The sequence below is a fragment of the Oryx dammah genome, unplaced genomic scaffold (assembly GCF_014754425.2).
Source record: "Oryx dammah isolate SB20612 unplaced genomic scaffold, SCBI_Odam_1.1 HiC_scaffold_10, whole genome shotgun sequence".
Taxonomy (NCBI): Eukaryota; Metazoa; Chordata; class Mammalia; order Artiodactyla; family Bovidae; genus Oryx; species Oryx dammah.
The window spans coordinates 57172692-57191206 of NW_024070194.1; the positions used below are offsets into that span (position 1 = coordinate 57172692).

The following is an 18515-nucleotide window of genomic DNA, read 5'->3' on the forward strand; positions in this document are numbered from 1 at the left end:
AGTCGTCTTAAACATACAGTCTTCCCAACCCCATTATCTTTCCTCATTTTACTGTTACTTTCCTTCATAGCACTTACCAGCATTTAGTAACATATTTACTCACTGATCTTTACCCCACAAGATTTTGAACTCCGATCATAGGAACACAGACCATCTTGCTTTGTTCATTATCCATAAACAATGCCTGGGAACTTAGTGTATCCTCAAGAAATCCTGAATACAAGTGAGTAACTTACAAGTTTGCTTCCATAGTGCCAGAACCATATGTCTAACATCCTTTCCCAGCTCAGCAATTTATCTCAAGTGCCTATAGGATAAAGTCCAAAATGTTCAGTCAGGCTTTTCAGGATTGATACTGAAATATTTCAATTTCCCCAAATGTGTCATGGGCTCTGTAATATCTTTGCACATATGTTTGTCTCTCTGCCAGCTTGTCCCTCTCACTTCCTATGCCTCTGACCAGTGAAATTCATTTTTCAAGATTCTTCTCATGTATCACTTCTTCTCTGAAGTCTTCTCAGACCAGTCTTCCTAGACCACACTTTGTGTGTGTGCGTGTGTGTGTGAGAGAGAGAGAGAGAGAGTTGCTCAGTTGTGTCCAACTCTTTGTGACCCCATGGACTGTAGCCCGCCAGGCTCCTCTGTCCATGGAATTCTCTAGGCAAGAATACTGGAGTGGGTTGCCATTCCCTTCTCCAGTAGGGTCTTCCCCACCCAGGGATTGAACCTGGGTCTCCTACACTGCAGGAAGATTCTTTACCATCTAAGCCACCAGGGAAGCCGCAGACCACCCTTACCCACTCTTATTTTATACTGTCACTTTCTGTACATATCCATATTAATAGCTAATATTTATTGAGTATTTTCCATGGATCATTAATTGTAATAAGTTTATAAGCACTGCATACACTGTAATCTTTACCACAATCCTATAAGATTTATTATTATGCAACTCATTATTCTGAGATTTATTATTATTATCCCCATTTTACAGAAAAGAAAACTGAGACAAAGAGAACTGGAAGCTGAACCTAAGGTTCAGGAGCTCTTTAGTGTGAAGCCAGGAGAGGTGCCTACATAAATGGACTCTAGAGCCTATGATCGTAAGCACTATTTCCTGCCTTGCCAAGCACTCAACAAACTTCAGGACATGTTTCATATACTTTTTATTTCTTTATATTCATTTCCTCATTAGATTGGGAGCCTCTCATGGGCAAGGCAGTATCAAAATCATCTTTTAAAATCTAGCTAAGTATTCATGAATAAATAATGAAGGCATTAATTTATAATTGTGCAAAGCACTTTGCTTCCATGATATTGGAATGGGCTTTAAAAATGAAGATCCAGGGAATTTAGAAAAGATAGATTGGTCTCTCAGAATATGTTTCAACTGGCAAGGAATTTAGTATATGAGTACACTAATTTTTTAAAGTTATTTTTAGCATACTTAATATGTAACTGGCTTTACCACTCAAATAAGCATAAATAAATGTAAGTGCCTCAAAAGAGGAATGGTGCCGTGGTATTCATTAAGCATTTTATGTCTCTTAAGGCATACACAAATATGTTATAATCTCCCTAGCTGTTTGTCATAACTAGTTCTGCTGCCACCAGATGGAGTAGGAGGCTATTTAAATGATATTTCTTAAGAAGCACAGAAAAGAAGACTTCTCTTCAGCTGAACTATTTTTCTTCCCATACGTACCCTGACCACCACTCTGACATTTACATTTATACATTTACATGCACACACATACCCCTAAACCATTACACACAAGTTGCTCCTTGGGTCAAGGCACTAAGGAACGCTGTTAAAATGCAAAACCATGTAGTGATACAAATGAGCAGAGATGAATAAGACATAAATCCATTTAAATGGTACCACATGAGGACTTCCCTGGTGGTCCAGTGGTTAAGACTCTGGTACTTCCATTGCAGGGGGCCAAGGTTTGATCCCTGGTGAGGAAACTAAGACCCCACATGCATACTGTGCAGTGTAGCCCAAAAGACAAAACCAAAATGGTTACCATGCAATCACTTAGTTTATTCAGTTAACTAGCAGGCACTAAGCAATAATGATGTATAGGACATGTAAAGTTGTGATGAGGCACAAAGAAATGAGGAAAAATGAAGAACGCACGCTAACCTAGAACTTGGATTACCACTCTTGGGACCAGAGTTGGTGACGTCTACTTTTTTAAATTTAAGAAAAAAAAACTGCATGGTAACCATATGACGGATATGCTTAGTTGCTTAGTCGTGTCCGACTCTGTGACAGTACAGCGCGATAGTTAAGAGTTAAAATGAGTTACAAAGTCAAACAGATCTGAATTGTTGATCCTAGATTCCCCAAATAACAGTGAATGGGTTTCTTAAATCCTCTATGCTTTTGTTTATTCAAATATAAAACAAGGATAATACCAATGTGCATGTTGGCTGTAAGAATTTTACAACTCTAAAGTCACAGCCTATCATGTCATATTACTTCATTTTGATCACGACACTTACTAGCCACATGATACAGTCTTCTTTTTCTTTTACTGTCTATCTCTTCCAGCCCCACACTGGAATATATACTCCTTAAGGGCACCGATCTTATTTGTCTTCTTCATCACTGCATTCTCAGTCTGGTTCAAGCACTCAACAGATGCTCAGCAGGTGGATGATGAATGAAAAGAAGGAACGAAGGGAGGCAGGCAGAGAGGGAGGGAATGAGAAGAAAAGGTGAGAGGGAGAGGTGAAAAAATGGAGAGGGCTAAAGTAAAACTTTTTAAATGGTGGAAATGTGCTAGTGAAAGCTGATTAAAATGATTACATTAAAGTTTCTCCCATCATTTAGCATATTCTACATGATCTTTTTATGGGCTCTATATTTAAATGCATGGATGGCCTAACCTAATTTCGAACATTTCATTGTCCCCAGTTTGTCTGTACTATAATTAGTGCTATGATACACACACATACACCCTAACTATATTTTTAAGTCCCCATATACCTATATGGTCAGTGCGTTCTCTGGGCAAAAACTCTATTAGCCTTTGCCCTGCTTCATTCCATACTCCAAGGCCAAATTTGTCTGTTACTCCAGGAGTTTCTAGACTTCCTACTTTTGCATTCCAGTCCCCTATAATGAAAAGGACATCTCTTTTTGGATGTTAGTTCTAGAAGGTCTTGTAGGTCTTCATAGAACCGTTCAATTTCTACTTCTTCAGCATTACTGGCTGGGGCACAGGCTTGGATTACCATGATATTGAATGGTTTGCCTTGGAAATGAACAGAGTTCATTCTGTCATTTTTGAGACTGTATCCAAGTACTGCATTTCAGACTCTTTTGTTGACCATGATGGCTACTCCATTTCTTCTAAGGGATTCCTGTCCACAGTAGTATATATAATGGTCAACTGAGTTAAACTCACCCATTCCAGTCCATTTTAGTTCACTGATTCCTAGAATGTACATGTTCACTCTTGCCATTTCCTGTTTGACCATTTCCAATTTGCCTTGATTCATGGACATGACATTCCAGGTTCCTATGCAATATTGCTCTTTACAGAATCGGACCTTGCTTCTATCACGATGGTGTGATCACTCATCTAAAGCCAGACATCCTGGAATGTGAAGTCAAGTGGGCATTAGAAAGCATCACTACGAACAAAGCTAGTGGAGGTGATGAAATTCCAGTGGAGCTATTTCAAATCCTGAAAGATGATGCTGTGAAAGTGCTTCACTCAATATGCCAGCAAATTGGGAAAACTCAGCAGTGGCCATAGGACTGGAAATGGTCCGTTTTCATTCCAGTCCCAAAGAAAGGCAATGCCAAAGAATGCTCAAATTACTGTACAGTTGCACTCATTTCACACGCTAGTAAAGTAATGCTCAAAATTCTCCAAGCCAGGCTTCAGCAATATGTGAACCATGAACTCCCTGATGTTCAAGCTGGTTTTAGAAAAGGCAGAGGAACCAGAGATCAAATTGCCAACATCTGCTGGATCATGGAAAAACAAGAGAGTTCCAGAAAAACATCTATTTCTGCTTTCTTAACTCTACCAAAGCCTTTGACTGTGTGGATCACAATCAACTGTGGAAAATTCTGAAAGAGATGGGAATACCAGACCACTTGACCTGCCTCTTGAGAAACGTATTTGCAGGTCAGGAAGCAAGAGTTAGAACTGGACATGGAACAATAGACTGGCTCCAAATAGGAAAAGGAGTACATCAAGGCTGTATACTGAAACCTTGCTTATTTAACTTATATGCAGAGTACATCATGAGAAACACTGGGCTGGATGAAGCACAAGCTGGAATCAAGATTGCCAGGAGAAATATCAATAACCTCAGATATGCAGATGACACCACCCTTATGGCAGAAAGTGAAGGGGAACTAAAAAGCCTCTTGATGACAGTGAAAGAGGAGAGTGAAAAAGTTGGCTTAAAGCTCAACATTCAGAAAACGAAAATCATGGCATCTGGCCCCATCACTTCATGGGAAATAGATGGGGAAACAGTGGAAACAGTGTCAGAATTTCTTTTTTTGGGCTCCAAAATCACTGCAGATGGTGATTATAGCCATAAATTTAAAAGACACTTACTCCTTGGAAGAAAAGTTATGACCAACCTAGATAGCATATTCAAAAGCAGAGACATTACTTTGCCAACAAAGGTCCGTCTAGTCAAGGCTATGGTTTTTCCAGTAGTCATGTATGGATATGAGAGTTGGACTGTGAAGAAAGCTGAGCGCTGAAGAATTGATGCTTTTGAACTGTGGTGTTGGAGAAGACTCTCGAGAGTCCCTTGGACTGCAAGGAGATACAACCAGTCCATTCTGAAGGAGATCAGCCCTGGGATTTCTTTGGAAGGAATGATGCTAAAGTTGAAACTCCAGTACTTTGGCCACCTCATGCAAAGAGTTGACTCATTGGATAAGACTGATGCTGGGAGGGATTGGGGGCAGGAGGAGAAGGGGACGACAGAGGATGAGATGGCTGAATGGCATCAACGACTCGATGAACATGAGTTTGAGTGAATTTCGGGAGTTGGTGATGAACAGGGAGACCTGGCGTGCTGTGATTCATGGGTTTGCAGTCGGACACGACTGAGCAACTGAACTGAACTGAACTGATGCACCTACATGATTTCTTCAATACAGAGTTCTCGAATTGAAACTGTGCATTTTATGTTTACTAAACAATACCCCAAATCTCATCCAAAGTTTCTACCAATTTACACAACCATCAGCAATGTATTGGAACACCTAATTTCTAACATCTTTACCAAAATAGAGAATTATTGTTATAAAAGTATATGTCATTGTTTGAATTTGCATTTCCTTATTACTCATGGTTATAGACAATATATTTTTATGTTGTTTTATAAATTGCTGATGGACATTCTTTGCCAACTTTTCTATTGGATATTTTTCTATTTCATATTGATTCTTAAGAGAGTTTTTATCTGTTCTTAGAGTGAGAACATTAATCCTTTACCATTATATCATACCAAAACATTTTTCTCCAGTTTGTTTTTTTAATTTTGTTTTAATTGTTTAATTATTTAGTCCTAAAGCTCACCCTTTACAATTCAAAATCCTAGTGACCAGAAAAAGTAGACATTCTTTACTGCTAATTAAAGTAGCTTTAAGGAAAGGTAATCTATAAGTGAGTTAAATAATTTCCATAGTAACAAGAGGAAGAAAAGATTTGAATCTCTAAACTCAAGCAGGGAGACTAAGCTCTACTTAGAGCTCATAAAACATTTTCTTGTTAACAAGGTACACTAGGGGATGCATGCTGTATGCTGAGATGAAGGCCATAATTTTTTAAGATCAAATTTCTTCTGGCACTTTTATTAATATACACCACACATACTTGTCAGAAGAAAAGTAAAAACGAATAAGAGTTGAAAGCATTATATTTTATTTGAAATACACTTGCCTTAAAATATTTAGGGAAAATAATCTGTCAAAATACATTTTAGATTGTGTCAAGTTCAAACTACTGGAGGACTGGCTAGTAAATTATGGAATGGGATAACTCCTAGTAAACTCATTATATTTTGGATAGATAGAATAGTTCATCATCTGTAGAAATCCTGAACTTTGATAGAATTCTTTAAGAAGTGAGACAAAATCCTTAGACAAATCCTTAGACAAAACAGTTTTATAGCCATGCTTCCCACAAAGGCCCTCCAACATCAGTAGGTTTTCTTCCTTTACTTGTCCCCTGAGCCTGAAACTCCTAGGCAAGGGGAGAAGATATGTGCTACTTATGTCACTAGTTTCCCTGATAATACCTATGGCTGCTAAAGTTATCCAATAAAGCAATCAGTTTGCAGAATAAATCCATTTGCTGCCTCTGAACCCTTTTTAACAGTTCTCCAATAAACTGTTGGAAGGTGGCAATCGTGTTTTAGCTCAAGTCCCACTGATCATTAGAATGATGACTAATCCTACTTAAATAGTATCTGTATTTTAAATAGGAAGGCTTTGAAGCTTCCTGGAAAGCTGGAAAATTTTCAAGACTAAAACATGTGAAGCACTAGCACTTTGGGCACAGTGGCTCTGATGTTTGGAATAGGGAGGCTTAGGGCATGCTTCCTCGATCACACTCTGCCCTGCACCTAATTATAAGGCTGGGGCTGGGCCTTCAGGCTTCTTATGTCCTAAGGAAGATCATTTGAAAGTTAATTCAGAAACCATGATTAGGCATTCCAATGGTTAAGACTTCACCTTCCCATGCAGGGGGTGTGGGTTTGACCCCTGGTTGGGGAGTTAAGGTCCCGCATACCTCGGTGGCCAAAAATCCAAAACATAAAACAGAAGCAATATCGTAACAAATTCAATAAAGGCTTTAAAAATGGTTCCTGTCAAAAAAGAAAGAAAGAAAGCATGATTATACTTCTCTAACTTTCACAGCTAGTGCTTCAAGTTTTTTCATATATGTACTTAAATATATTCCATGGAAAGAAAAAAATATGTAAATAATATCAGGCATCATATTATAAAATCAAACATTTCAGTACAAATGTTTATTTCTTGTATTTTCACCTCCTATAAGAACAAAACTGTGAAATTAAACGTTGTGATACTTTTGCCTTTTGGTAACTCTTGGAATGGTTGAGAAATCCTTTCAATGAATGAGTCCTCATATACACGTAAGACATTAAAAAATTCATCTCACAGTAGCTAGTGTGATAAGGTTCCTATCTGTAGATTCAGTAACCCCCCCACCCACAAATGGCTTACTACATGAATCAGGCTAGATTTTAGAGTATATACATTATTGCTGTTGTTTTCCAAACTCTTTGAGTGTCCCCATTTTACATGAGATAAAAGCCATTTAGAGAGAATGATTGCTGATTAGGTACATAACATGTAACCTTAGGGTTACACAACTAGAAAATGAAAGCACTAGGATTTTAACTCAAACTTTTGGACTCAAAACCTTTGCAATATAAAAAGGGAGATAAAACATAAGGAACAACTTTACAGAGATTAAAAACAGTTGCTGGATTTTAGAACAACATGAAGGTAAGGGCAGCAGCTTTGACAGTGCTGAAATCTGAAAGAGTGAAGCAGAAGACAAACTTAGAAGCTTCTTAAAACACAAGGAAATATTTAAAAGATAATACAGTGAGAATGTGAAAAAGAAAAAAAAGCCTGGAGACCCAACTTATACTTAACAGGAAGTCCTAAAAGAGAAGCCTAGAAGAACTAGAGCAGCAGAGATAATATAAGAATTAACATAGAAGAGATTTCCCAATATCAGAAGAAAGCTCAGTATGAAATCTGAGAGTAAGGATCATATTTTTTGCAAACTCAGTGAAGAAGAACCATATTATGATGGTAAAAGTAAAGAAAGAAGTCAACAAGCATTCAGATGGGAGATTTTGTTCCATAAAAGACAAAAAGTGGGCAATCCTAGAAACTGTCAAAAATATTCAGTTCTAAAAGATACATGAAGCAGCAATAATGGAACTCTGAAAAATATATAATCCCCAAGTTCTTCCCCTAACCAAGGTGTTGTCATGTAAAAGCCACAGTTTGTGGGTGGGTCAGATATAACATAGGTACAAAGTTACCCTTTTCTGATAAACTTGAAGATACAGATATTTAATAATGATAAAAGATGAGTCAAAGTTAGAACTCAACAGCAAAAAAATCACGTTTTGAAAGGTCTTATGATGAGCTACTAAACAAAATAGACACTTGGAAGAAGTCTAAATCATAAATCTAAATGCAGTGAGAGCCAAACTATATTAAAGAACTGCTTTCCCTTTGAAATTAATGATGGCTTTTATTGAAAATTGACTGAAATGAATTATAGATTAGATGTAGTAAAATGGGATGGGGGAAATGAGGAAAAATAAAAGTGCCAAATTTCTCATTTACATTCAGAAAAGTGGAGTGAAAAATAAAAGAACCAAATTTCTCATTTATATTCAATAAAGGAGAGTGAAAATAAATGTTGTGATATTGTGTGATATTTTAAGAGTTCAACAGAATTAAAATGTCTGGTAAGAGTCAAGCTCAACATTGTAGACCTCAGGAAAACAGAAACGGAAGGAAATATTACCTATCATAAACCAACGAAAATACATAACATCATCTTATGTTCAGTGTAACAGTTGGCCAGTATTAGAACAAAGTTTCAGAAGAAAATTTTGTAAATTTTTATAAATTTTTTTCTGAAAAATTTATAGAAGTTTTCAGAAAACTGTGGAACTTCTATAAAACCCCTATAGACAGCTGCACTGAAGATACTAGTTCTTAATTTTGAACCATTCTATTCTTTTTCATGTATTATGCTACACCTCCCTTCCATAGATGTCAGGGAAAATGAAATACATGAAAGAGCTAAGCATAAAAGGAAAACCACAGACTTGTTATTAATTCAGATTATAAAAGATAATATATGAGAGTATCCATATAATTGAAAGACAATATGAATCATAAAATCAATTTGTAAAAGGTGATATATCATAAGGGAGACGAAAGTTTGAAAACTACAAAACACTGCTGAAAGAAATGAAAGAATACATCAATAAGTATAAAGACATCCTGTGCTCATGGATTGAAAGACTTAATACAGTTAAGATGACAACCTAGCCAAAGGAATTTACAGATTCAATGCACTCCCTATTAAAAGATTTCAGTAACATTTTAACAGAAAAACATATCCTAAAATTCAGATGGAATCTCATGAGACTCAAAAATGACCTTGAAAAGAACAAATTTGGAGGCTTTATAGATCTTAATTTCAAAACTTACTACAAAGTTACAGTAATCAAAATAGTATAGTCCTTACATAAAGGCATAGATCAAATGGAACAGACTCGAGTCCAGAAATAAACTCACATGTGTATGGTCAAGTGATCTTTCATCAAAGTGCCAGGACTGCACAATGAGGAAAAGATATTCTCTTCAACAAACAGTGCTGAGAAAATTAGGTATTCAAATGCAAAAGAAGGAAGTTGGGCCCTTAACTTACAACAAGTACAAAAATTAACTAAATCTGGATTGAAATCTAAATGTAAGGCCTAAAGTGATAAAATTCCAAGAAAACACAGCAGGTAAGCCTCATGACATTAGCTTTGGGAATGATTTCTCAGATATGACACCAAAAGTACAGGCAATCAAAGAAAACATAGGTAATTGCAGTCCATTAGAGCTTAAAACTTTAAGGCATCAAAGGAGAGTTAAAAGATAACCCATGGGATGGAAGAAAATGTTTGCAAGGCACCTATGTGATAAGTGTAATATTCAGAATACATGAAGAACTCCTACAACTCAGCAATGAACAACCAACCAATTCAAAAGTGAACAGAAGACTCGAATAGACATTTCTGCCAAGAAGATATACCAAAAAGCACATGAAAAAATGCTAGACTGCCAGTAACCTGTAGGAAAATGCAAATCGAAACTACAATGAGAATTCACTTCAAATTGATTAGGATGGTTCTTATAAAACAAACAAACAGGAAAAAAACCCAGAAAATAGTGAGTGCTGGTGAGGATGCAAAGGAACTGGAACCCTCATGAAATGTTGGTGAAAATATCAAGTTGTCTGGCCTCTGTGGAAAATAGTTCCAACCCCTGGTGTGGACTGTAACACACCAGGCTCCTCTGTCCTCCACTATCTACTGGAGTTTGCTCAAATTCATGTCCATTGAGTCAATGATGCTAACTAACCATCTCATCCTCTGCTGCCCCCTTCTCCTTTTGCCCTCAATCTTTCCCAGCATCAGGGTGTTTCCGAATATTACTCATCAGTGAAAAGAAATGAGCACCAGGTGGCTCAGTCAGTAAAGAATCTGCCTGCAATGCAGGAGATGTGGGTTCAATCCCTGGGTCAGGGAAGATCCCCTGGAGAAAGAAATGGCAACCCACTCCAGTATTCTTGACTGGAAAATTCCATGGACAGAGGAGCCTGGTGGGCTACAGTCGATGGGGTCACAAGAGTCGGACATGACTTAGCAACTGAACCACCAAAAGAAATGAAGTTCTGATACACGCTACAACATAGATAAATATGGTAGGTGATATAAGCCAAATACAAAAAGACCAATGGTGTAAAAGTCCACTTATATGAGGTACTTTGAAAAGACATTTATAGAGACAGAAAGTAGAACAAAGGTTACCAGGGATTAGGAGAACAGGGAGTTTTTTAATGGTTACAGAGTTTGGTTTGGGATGATGCAAAGGTTCTGGAAGTGAATAGTGGTGATGACTGCACAGTGATGTAAATGTATTTAATGCCACTTAATTGTACAGTTAAAGATGGTAAATTTTATGTTATGTGTATTTTACAATAAAAAATAATATAGCTCTCCTTTTCTCACCAAAATAGGCATTAGAACATCATAATTAGCCTAGCAGAAATTCAGCCACAATCTGCATTAAAACATCTAATTTTCCAAACCAAAAATGAGCACTTATAAAATCACTTGTCAATTAATTTCTAATTTAAAAAAAGAAATTATTACAGGACTGGAAGGGAAAATATAAACTGTAGTATGTTCCCTTTAAAAAATGACTATCACTATTTTTTCCAAACCACTGAGCTCAAACAAAACATGTTAAAATAGTACTAAGAATAAATCAAGCAAAACATTATTTTCAGAAGTGGAATAAGCTGTTGTACCTTCCGGTATACCTTCTTTCTTAGAAATTTTCACTCAAAAATAAATTGTACTAACACTTCACATTATTAAGCTGTAAGAAGCTATGCTCTCTCTTCAGAATAGCTAATAGGAAAAGATGTGACTTGTCATAATATTTGGTAATAAAAGAAAAGATAATTTCTAAATATTTAATATTCAGGATATTTAAAATACTATGTTAAAAATTGCCACTGCTTTAGAAGAACTTGCTGAGCTCAAAATCACTCACAGTTTATTGACAGATTTATTCTTTAACCCAGAACAAATGCATGTAATTATTTCCTTAAATGTTTGTCCACAGAAATTTAATTTATTCTGTGGTATTGTATCATCAGCCTCAACCAAAAACATAGCAGAATCTAGTTTGTGTTTAAAATGATACAATGTTAAATAACCTTTGACCAATGATTGCTGGTACCTACCAACTATAGAATTGATATGTTAGGCATGAGCAAACCTCATTGAACTTAAGATACTCATAACGAGACTAAATAATCTAGTTTTAGAGCCTGCACACTTATACGTGAAAAGCAATAAATATCACAAAGCTTTCTATACACACAAAAAAATTAATGCGATGTTGGGAACTGGCTAAAGATATTCTTCAAGAAGCCAAAGAGATGATATAAAAAGATCTTTTGAGGTTTTTGAGCTTCAGGCTAAACAGGGAGAAACATTCTGCAGAAGAAATTGTTATAACAAAGTTTCATATTTTCAATTCCTGTTTCTCCTGAGAAGCTAAGGAATATAACTTTCATACTCTAGTCATATTATAGAAAGACTTCGGCTTAATAGAGAAGCAATTAGGATTTGGAACAATTCTATTTGCCTAAGATGAGGTTGGTTCATAGTAAAAAGGAAGATCATAACCAGGGTACCTGGGTTTACCTTGGCTTTGCGAAAACGGTAGACCACCAGCATGCTCACGAAGTCCAGCAGCATACACAGGGCTTGAAAGGAGATGATAGCCAGTCGCAAGTACTTATCTTCCTGGACAAAGCAGGGGCTGTCATCAGCACAGTAGGGGCAGCCCTCGCTGCATGGCAGGCAGATGTGGACTTCTTCTGACACATCCTTGGCACTTTCTATAAAATGGTGATCCGGACCCCTTCCTGAAAATTCCAAATAAAACCAGTGTCACTGCACCTTGGAGGTAGGTGAGACAGAGTCAAAACACATCCTCACTTCTTCATTCATTTTCCCTCTAACTAAAAACCTTTCTTCAACCTTCTTGCTCAGAGAGAGAGTTACTTTGCCTTTAGACTCAAACAGAATTCTTTTCATCCTTTTGATTAAAAAAAGAAATGTCATTTAGAGCAATTGAGGAAAATTAGCAAAAATGGAATTAAACTCCTCAGAGGGAGGGAACAGTTTTCTGTCTTTTATTTCACTATCTTCCACTCCCTAATGGAAATTCCCTACGGTCACAAAGCATATTCTATAAATATTTGCTAAAAAAAAAAGGATGAGAAAGTTGTGTCATTCCTGTACCAAGTAAATATACACAACACTTTTGGAACCTCTTGACCTAGATGGCACAGAATCTGAAATGAGGCTTTGATTGCTCTTTAATCCAGCAGGGATTTCATCCACCAAGTTCATTAGGTCTAAATTGGATAAAATGGTACTTAATCAACAGTTGTTCAGTGTGCAATTGCCTAATGATGGTGCATCCTCTGCCCAGAGGACAATCCATACTTACAGGCTATCATGTAATTTCCCACTCTGCATACCCATAGGACATTTCCACACTATTAACTAACTGCTGTTACTGATCTGCCTTTAATTTTGGATTCTTGTGTCTTGGTTATCAAACTTAACTTAGCCCTGAAGCCCCAAAGTAAGAATTCTCTTTAAATGTTGAGTTTGCATGCTCCATCACTTCAGTCATGGCCAACTCTTTGTGACCCCATAGACTATAGTCCTCCAGGTTCCTCTGTCCATGGGATTCTCCAGGCAAGAATACTGAAATGGATTTCCATGCCCTCCTCCAGGGGGTCTTCCCAACTCAGGGAATGAACCCATGTCTCTTGGGTCTCCTGTGCTGCAGGTGGATTCTTTACCCACTGAGCCACCATTTAGCACTGACAAATATGCAGTTAATAATATAGACTTAAAAATTCTCAAACCTGTTTCCAATCTTGACTTCAACATGAAAGACATGAATATGTATTCAGTTTAGTATATAACACAACCACACAGCTCAGTATCTAACACGACTTTGACTGATGGAGGAATTTGCAAAATTTGTTCTGGTTAACAGTATTTAAAAAACACAAAGTTTAACAGAAAATCTTTATTACTTTCAACTCCTGTTCAGTTCAGATCAGTCACTCAGTTGTGTCTCTTTGCAACCCCATGGACTGAAGCAGACCAGGCTTCCCTGTCCATTACCAACTCCTGGAGCTTGCTCAAACTCATGTCCATCAAGTCAGTGATGCCATCCAACCATCTCATCCTCTGTTGTCCTCTTCTCCTCCTGCCATCAATCATTCCCACAATCAAGGTCTTTTCAAATGAATCAGTTCTTCACGTAGGGTGGTCAAAGTATTAGAGCTTTAGCATCAGTCCTTCCAATGAATATTCAGGACTGATTTCCTTTAGGATGGACTGGTTTGATCTCCTTGTAGTCCAAGGGACTCTCAAGAGTCTTCTCCAATAACACAGTTCAAAAGGATCAATTTTTCGGGGCTTAGCTTTCTTTATGGTCCAACTCTCACATCCATACATGACCACTGGACTCCTGCTGAAGGTTCACATTCTTTATAAAATATATTTTTATCTTCATTTCTTCCTTAATAAACACAATAGCAGACATAAGTGAATATTTTTTTTTGTTGGTGCAGGATATATTACTGCTTAAAACTCTTCATTCTGTTACACAGTGAAAAGTGTATGAATTTCAGTGTCCAGCAGATAAGGCTCCCGTTCCTAGACAGCTCTGAGACATTAGGCAACTCAGCTGACCACTTTGGGTCTTAACTTATTTCTGTATGAAATATGAATTGCTCAGTGGGATTAAATGCAATAATGTATGTAAATCACAATGCCTGGCTTTCTCTTCTTCTCCAAATCTGGGAGATGCAAAGAGAAATTAGGAATCCATTGGTATTTTAAAGAAAGGCATTACTGCTCAAAAACAAGCAGGTTACAAGAAAGAACTGAGATATGGAGGGAGTCAGTGGGAATAAGTCCCATTGCAGAAAAGTTAAATTTGATGCCCAACTCATTGTTCAGGAGAAATATACAACAAGAAGTGAGAAATAATGCAAGACTAGAGTCTGGGAGAAGAATCAATATCAGTGAAAGAACCCACAGAGAGCTCTGGGAGTAGACAAACTATTTATTAAGGATTTCAAAGAGGAAGAATCTAAACATCTAGAAGTTTTCACAATGTCATAGAAGAAAATGGACTTACTGGAAAATGCTGGAATGTGATCAGAGAGGACACCTGAGGAAAGACTATGAAGTTTAATGATTACTGCATCCTTCACTGACCTTTAAGACAGTAGTTTCCAGACAGTGGCAGAGATTGAAATTAGGTTGTCAGAGCCGAAAGGATAAATATATGATAAAAATAGAATATAGTTTCAATAAATGTTCCATTGAATAAAAAATAATAACTTGGTCTTGCAGAGCAAACAGACACAAGCAATCAACAAAACAAGTAAGTAATTTAGTCTGTTAAAACTGAGTGGTGCCGATAGAGCCAATATTTTATAATAACTATAAACAGAACATAATCTTAAAAAATTGCAAATCACTATTTTATACACCTGTAATATATAATATTGGACAGCAACTATACTTCTATTTAAATAAATAAATACAGTTTGAATAATATTAAAACACACACACCCACACCAAGTGAGAAGTACAGAAAGAAAAAATGAGTAGAACAAGGTCAGGGCAATCAGACATGCCAGAGTGAGAATTACAATTTTAAATTAAGTGGTTAGGATAGACCTCATTCTATTGGTGATATCTGAGCAAAGATGTGAAAGAGGTAAGGGAGTTAGCTACTCTGACCTGTAGCTAGTACAAAGATCCTGAGGGGGTACATACTTGGCACATAGAAGGAAGTACAAACAGTCTAGTGTCACTGAAGTAGATTGAGTGCAGGGCAGAGTTGTGGAAGGCAAAGTCAGAGAAGTAGCAGGTCCAGATCATACATGGCTCCCTGGGCCACTGTAAAGGCCCGGATTCTTCCCTCAGTAAAAGAGAGAGCCACGGCAGGGTTCTGAGTGGGTAAGTGACATGATATGCCTTGTATTATTAAAGGATTACTTTGATTAAGAAGAATATACTGCAGCAGGTAAGGGTAGAAGTAGGGAGATTTGTAAGAAGCTGTTGAGAATAATCCCAGAGAAGGCAATGGCAACTCACTCCAGTACTCTTGCCTGGCAAATCCCATGGATGGAGGAGCCTGGTAGGCTGCAGTCCATGGGGTCGCTAAGAGTCAGACACGAATGAGTGACTTCACTTTCACTTTTCACTTTTATAGCGACTTAGCAGCAGCAGTTGAGAATAATCCAGGTGAAATTTGACAGCTGCTGGGGCCACAGTGCAACAGTAAAAGCTGCTGCTGCTGCTGCTAAGTCGCTTCAGTCATGTCCGACTCTGTGCGACCCCACAGACGGCAGCCCACCAGGCTCCCCCGTCTCTGGGATTCTCCAGGCAAGAACACTGGAGTGGGTTGGCATTTCCTTCTCCAATGCATAAAAGTGAAAAGTGAAAGTGAAGTCGCTCATTAGTGTCCAACTCTTAGCGACCCCATGGACTGCAGCTAGCTGGATTCAAATGCATTTTGAAGGTGGAATCAACAAAATTTTCTGATGAGCTGGCTATGGAATGAAGGGGAAAGAAAAGAATCTGGAGTGATTCCCAGGGGTCTGGTATGAACCAGTGGATGGAGGAAGTTGCTACCAACCAACATGGAGAAGAATGGTTGTGGGCCAGTCTTTGGAGAAGACTGCAAATTCAAACTTGACATTTCAGCATGAAAATATCTACTAGAGACCCAAGTGATAATGGTAAGTACATATCTTGCTATATTGGGTTTGGAATTTGGAAGAAAGGTCTAGAAGGAAGATAAAGATACAAAGGTCATGGGAATTTAGACAGTGTTTAGAGCCAAGAGAAGGAATGCAGACAGGGAAGTCTCCCAGGACATGCCAGTGTTATTGCCACACAAAATCCTTAATCACAGAAAACTGTCCTGGGTTGTGACTCATATTTTTAAAGGGCACTGTATTATTTCTCTCCACAACTGCAAACATAAAAAGCTTCAACAGAAAAGCAAGCAACCAACCAACCAATAAATATTTTCTCTGGATTTAAATATGACCTTCCACTGCCAAAAGAGCTAAAGCTGCGGTCCTGGTTTGGGTCTTCCTAAAGCTGAGCCTGAAACAATGATCTGGATACAGATAACTTATTTGGGAGGTGATTTACCATATGACCCTGCAATCCCACTCCTGGGCATATACCCTGAAGAAAACATGGTCCAAAAGGATACATGCACCCCAATGTTCATAGCAGCACTGTTTACAATAGCCAAGACATGGAAGCAACCTAAGTGTCCATTAACAAATAAAGATGTGGTATATATATACAATAGAATGTTACTCAGCCATTAAAAATAATGAAATAATGCCGTTTGCAGCAACATAGATGGACCCAGATATTGTCATACTGAGTGAAGTAAGTCAGACAGAGAAATACAAATATTGTATGATATCACTCATAAGCACAATCTAAACAATGATACAAATGAACTTATTTACAAGACAGAAAACGGACTCACAGACTTAGAAAACAAACTTATGGCTACTTGCTTATGGAGGGGAGGGTGGAGGAAGGCATAGTTAGAGAATTTGGGACTGACATGTACATACTTGGAGAAGGCAATGGCACCCCACTCCAGCACTCTTGCCTGGAAAATCCCATGGATGAGGAGCCTGGTAGGCTGCAGTCCATGGGGCTGCAAAGAGTTGGACAGGACTGAGTGACTTCACTTTCACTTTTCACTTTCATGCATTGGAGAAGGAAACGGCAACCCACTCCAGTGTTCTTGCCTGGAGAATCCCAGGGATGGGGGAGCCCGGTGGGCTGCCGTCTATGGGGTCGCACAGAGTCGGACACGACTGAAGCGACTTGGGAGCAGCGGCGGCGGCGGCAGCAGCAGCAGGAGCAGCAGCAGCAGCATGTACACACTGCCATATTTAAAATGGATAACCGACAAGGACCAACTGTAGAGCACAGGGAACTCTGCTCAGTATATTGCAATAACCTAAAAGGGAAAATAATTTGAAAAAGAACAGAAACATGGATATGTATAACTGAATCACTTTGCTGTACGCATGAAACCAGACACTGTTAATCACCTATACTCCAACAAAAAATAAAAAGTTTTTAAAAATTGATTTTTTAAAAAGTCATTATTAAGTTGGATGTCAGTGTAGGTATTGTGGGCTCCATCTTTGCAGGAGTGCTCTAAAAAGTGCATATAATGCTCCTCAGATTTGTCTCTGCAAAGGATGGAGGCGGGAGCATTTAGGCAGCAACTACCAATCCCAGTCCCACTGGTTGACAGCTGTTCCCAGAGGACTTCAGTATGCACACACTCTTAGACAAGTGCTGGGCAAGCTTAGAGGGCTTCAGTGGAAGCCCTGAGGCAGAAAAGAAATTCTGGACACACTTGGCAGTGAGATCCTGGCAGCACGCCCCCTAATTATCATAGTAGCTAACATCTGAGGTACATCAAGGGTATGTAATACAGGGTTGTAAGGGTGTGTACACGTGTCTGCATGCACGCACACACAAAATGGCTTCTAAGTTACAAACTCAAATAGAATACAATTTGAATGGTGTCCCCTCTATTTGAAGACCATGCTGACCAGAAGCTGGACTGAGAGAGAAAAGCAAGCCTAGGACTGGTAGGCCTCACAGACAACTCTAATTACGTTGTTAAACACGTTCCTAGATGTTTACAACGTGAATTACTTTGCAGAAGCAGTTTATTCTTGCCTGTGGTCTTTTCCTTTATAATACTGCATCTCAATCCATTTATTAAAGATAATACAATGAATTTCTCCCAGTTTAAACTATAGCATTTAAAGAGTGGAACCCTCTCCAGCTCGCATTTGATTATGCAGACTGAAGCCGAATCACACTATAGCGAGACACTCTAATAATCTGGGTTGATCAAACTACCCAAATCGGAGGCTCAATGAGCTTAAACCATCACCAAAGGGAAAAAACCTTAATTTCATGTTAAGGAAAAATAAAAGGCAGAACAGTTTTTCTTTTCACATTTTCCTAAATTCAACCACTGATATTTTTAGTGTATTGTCAAA

At 38.1% G+C, this 18515-nt stretch overlaps 1 protein-coding gene across 1 annotated transcript in view; it reads right to left on the reverse strand.

Moving 5' to 3' along the window:
• Nucleotides 1–18515, reverse strand: part of GPR158 (G protein-coupled receptor 158) — a 303836-nt gene that overhangs the window by 125509 nt on the left and 159812 nt on the right. The window contains exon 4 of the mRNA XM_040248562.1: nucleotides 12046–12269. Coding sequence (XP_040104496.1) covers nucleotides 12046–12269 — 224 coding nt within the window. The remainder of the gene's footprint in view (nucleotides 1–12045; nucleotides 12270–18515) is intronic.